The sequence below is a fragment of the Schistosoma mansoni genome, chromosome 2, assembly GCF_000237925.1.
Source record: "Schistosoma mansoni strain Puerto Rico chromosome 2, complete genome".
Taxonomy (NCBI): domain Eukaryota; kingdom Metazoa; phylum Platyhelminthes; class Trematoda; order Strigeidida; family Schistosomatidae; genus Schistosoma; species Schistosoma mansoni.
In genome coordinates this window covers 2,533,403-2,537,139 of record NC_031496.1, presented here as the reverse complement: position 1 = coordinate 2,537,139, position 3,737 = coordinate 2,533,403, and the positions used below count along the sequence as shown (strand labels likewise).

Sequence of the window (3,737 nt, the reverse complement as noted above, 5' to 3'; positions counted from 1 at the left end):
GGAAAGAACTTTGTCTCTATCAAACGGATCTTGTTGATATGCACCTGCAAAACAACGGCCAACCAGATGATAATTGGTCAGAAAGAGAAAGGGTGAGAGTAAGCAACCTTACCTAACACTGGTCTTTACTTCGAATAAGTCTGTGAGTTGTCTTCCATGCGCGATTTCGCAGTTAAATCCATCATAAGAATTCCGTATGATGTTGACTATCTTCGCAGGTAGGCTGTAGTGTCGAAGAAGCCTTCATAGTGTTGTCCTGTCCACTCTATGGTCTAGTGGTTAGGACACTGCATTATACGGAAGACATTGCTTACCATAAAAATACTAAACAGTAGTTTCTATCTAATTTACGTGCTATATTGACTGGTTGAAGTGTTTCAGGAAGTCAAAACCCACCTAACACTAGTGCAATAGTAACGATTTTAACCAATATCTTACTTTTAAAAATGAAACCGGTAACTTAAACCGAATTGCACTTTTACTTTATCTTACTGGGACTAGTTTATCACACTATTTTTAACTAATCGGCTTTCTTATTAATCCATATGTATGTGCGACAGGCCGTTCAAAGCTTTATAATCTCGTTTAAACTTCGATCCATTCTTAATAGTTCTTTAAACATGGTATTGATTCGTCATACATTATGCTGTTTTGTATTTTTTGAAATGCATACAATTTTCACCACATCATTTCAATACTTGTGCGCGTAGACTAATAACTGACCTTATTCTTACTAATTGTGTTGAATTCCACTTGAAATAATCTAATTAGATAGTACATATAAACAGCTAATAAGTACTTGACACGATTAGTTCACATCATTATGCTCAAATCGTTTTGTTCATTTCGTTCCGTAAATTACATGCCGAGCTCCTCACTACTTAGGAATACTGGGTCTTTTGTAAACGAAGGGTCCAAAATAATCATAAAGTTCCGTTTAGAAACACACATTTCTCAGGCGATTGTTTCTAACATTGTAAGCAGAGATTGTGGCTAGCAGTGAAATCCAGGACACTTTTTTCGCCCTATTTAGGACTCGTCAGCTGGATGTACCTGTTTCAAGCTTTGAAAATCTCTAATGAAATTTATTATAATAAACTTTCAGATAGATTAAATCAACAAATAAATGTTGGCTCTAACCAGGTATCGGTTAAAGTTTACACGTATCCTGTAATGCTGTACATGGCTCTTTGTATTTATACATTTTGCTTTATCGGTTAACACTTGGAAATCCATACACTTGATAAAAAGATTGACTACTATCCAATACTTTTGTAGCAGCCTACTAGAAGTTGATTGTTGAAACAAGTATTCTTTACGTGTAGGTCTTAACATGAACTTAACGGATCTTCCTAGTTACCCTCAAATGTTAGAGTGTAAGAAGAATAACCCAATAATTTTATGATTTCAATAATTCACAAGTGTTTGTACTACCATTACAAGGATTTGAATGTTTCAACGGGAAATCGTTTTCACTTCATATCTAGGTTGTTGAACGTAATGGTAGCCCTCAATGCAATCGAGGTAGAGTTATAAAATGTGGACAGAAAATCAGACTCATGCATCTTTCAACTCGGAAATATCTTCACAGTCATCATTTTCAGTCTCCTCTTTCGCCTAATTATGAAGTCTCAGCATTCGGTAATAATGGAGTAGGCGATGAAGGTAAGTTTATTTCTAAAAAAAAACCCTATACTAATAAAAATCGTGTCATTTATTATGCTCTTTTGAAAAATCTCATTGTGATGTACTCCAGATAATTTCTCGAATTGATTAGATAGATCTATCACTAGCAAGCAAATAATAGTTAGATGGACGTGAATGGCTTATGTTATCTACTTTCAGACACCAAAAGTAATATTGTGGTGTGGTCTACTTATATCCATATAAGTAGTATATGGCGATGGTCAGACATAAAATGTATTTTGTCAGAAGGCCGATAAGGAAAGAACTGAAATGAAGTGCAATTGGTACTAAAATGCATGAACAATGAATTTAGAGACGATAGACTGATATTTGCGGAAGGAACAGTTAAGATTGAGACAATTGATGGTTATTATGCAAATTAACTGTTGGCTGTATGGTTATCAGAATTTAGTAAGATAGTCTGTAATTTGTGCTTAAATACATTCGATTGTCCCCCACCCGTGTTTTGTTCATTATAATATGACTTTACGACTGATCTTTATCGTATTCTCGCCTGTATTTCATTTTATACTAGTCGATTATAGCCGACGTCACCTACTCCGCTATTTTATGGCATAAAATCAGACTGCATGTTACCATTTTTTTGAAGTACTTGCTTTTATTTAGGATGAACAAAACATTCGCCCCCAAATGCCCTGGTACGGTCGAGAGTGGGTAGAGTCCGCTCTCCCTCGAAATGCTCTCACATGGCCAGGCGTATATAGCCTCTGCTACACAAGTCCTACTCACTGCCTTCTCGTGGCATTACTGTTGTTTACGAAATTGAGAAGACGAAAAGCGAATGTCCGACGCTTTAACCAGGTTGGTGAACACGGAAAGTTCTCCTAGGGGAGTTGGAAAACCCTGATTCCAAACCAATGGTGAACATGGGCTCCAGTATCCTAAGGGAACAAATGGAGTATGGATTAATCGTTGGTCACTGACTACAATGGGACTACATCTCCTTACGATGCTCTACTGCCTTGTGGATCAGACCTCTAGGTTGAAGGCTCTGGGTGTGGTCCCCTAAGAAAACCACCTGCTTCGATTTGGGCACCCGGACAGTATCACAGCCCTCACACAAATCAAATGAGATTTGTGCGGCGTATATATATCTGGTGCCCGTTTGTATCAATATTTATGTGTTTAAATAAATAAATAAACTCGCACTGTCGTCCAAAATTTATAATTAAATATAAATCACACTCACCATATAGCCATCCACAGTAATAGCTGGATAATTCTATAACCCATGTTATCTCGACAAAAACATTGAAATGTGATTCAATGAGAAGTATTCAATTGTCTATCTCATTACTGAAAATATTGGCATATATAAATCATATATGTACCATTATCAGATCAAACTACATCAGTCAGCTACAACGTAGGACCAAGCACATTTATGCATCGGTACAAGTTGCCATACCTCACTCATTAGCACAACAAGATCAACACTGGATTCATAGAAGTAGTTAATTTAGTGGTGGTAGTATATAAAAGATAGGTTGTATATAAGGATATAGTATAGGAAGGAAGAACGTTATGAAGCAATTTTAATTTTAAGGTTTAAGGGAAGATAAAGACTGTATACACCTACGCCATTGTGATTGATTCTGAGCCATGTCACTTAGAGTTTCCAACCATTGGTTACGATAGTCACGCGGACCCCAACCAAGTAGTCTGCATCTGCCAACATGGCTCATACTAGAATTTAGTGACTAATCTACAATATCCTTAACAACTCGAAATAGTAAGACTGTACAAACCACTCAAAAAATTTGTATTTCTTAGGTCGTAAAGGATACTGTTTAGATTTCCATTCTTAGCGCTCTACTTGAATATTATACTAAAAAGTTCAGATGAGTGATGGACTCGCAGAATTTGAAGTCAAATTCATAATAAATTAAAGTTGAGCCAGGTCAGGTTCATAATTTTTTCGATATTTTAGGCATTGCGTAATAAATACTGTCACATAATTGTTCATAGATCTGGTGACGCGGGTTCGAAACCCACAGGAAGCATCAGTTCTCTGAAGATTACAAACACAC

At 36.5% G+C, this 3,737-nt stretch overlaps 1 protein-coding gene across 1 annotated transcript; it reads right to left on the bottom strand.

Moving 5' to 3' along the window:
- Positions 1–1,568: 1,568 nt before the first annotated feature.
- Smp_170920 (stromal cell-derived factor 2 precursor-like protein) lies at positions 1,569–1,598 on the bottom strand (the record flags this gene model as incomplete). The annotated part of the gene is made up of 1 exon (XM_018795318.1): positions 1,569–1,598. One exon carries the CDS (start codon positions 1,596–1,598, stop codon positions 1,569–1,571), a length of 30 nt encoding a protein of 9 aa, XP_018649643.1.
- Positions 1,599–3,737: the final 2,139 nt, after the last annotated feature.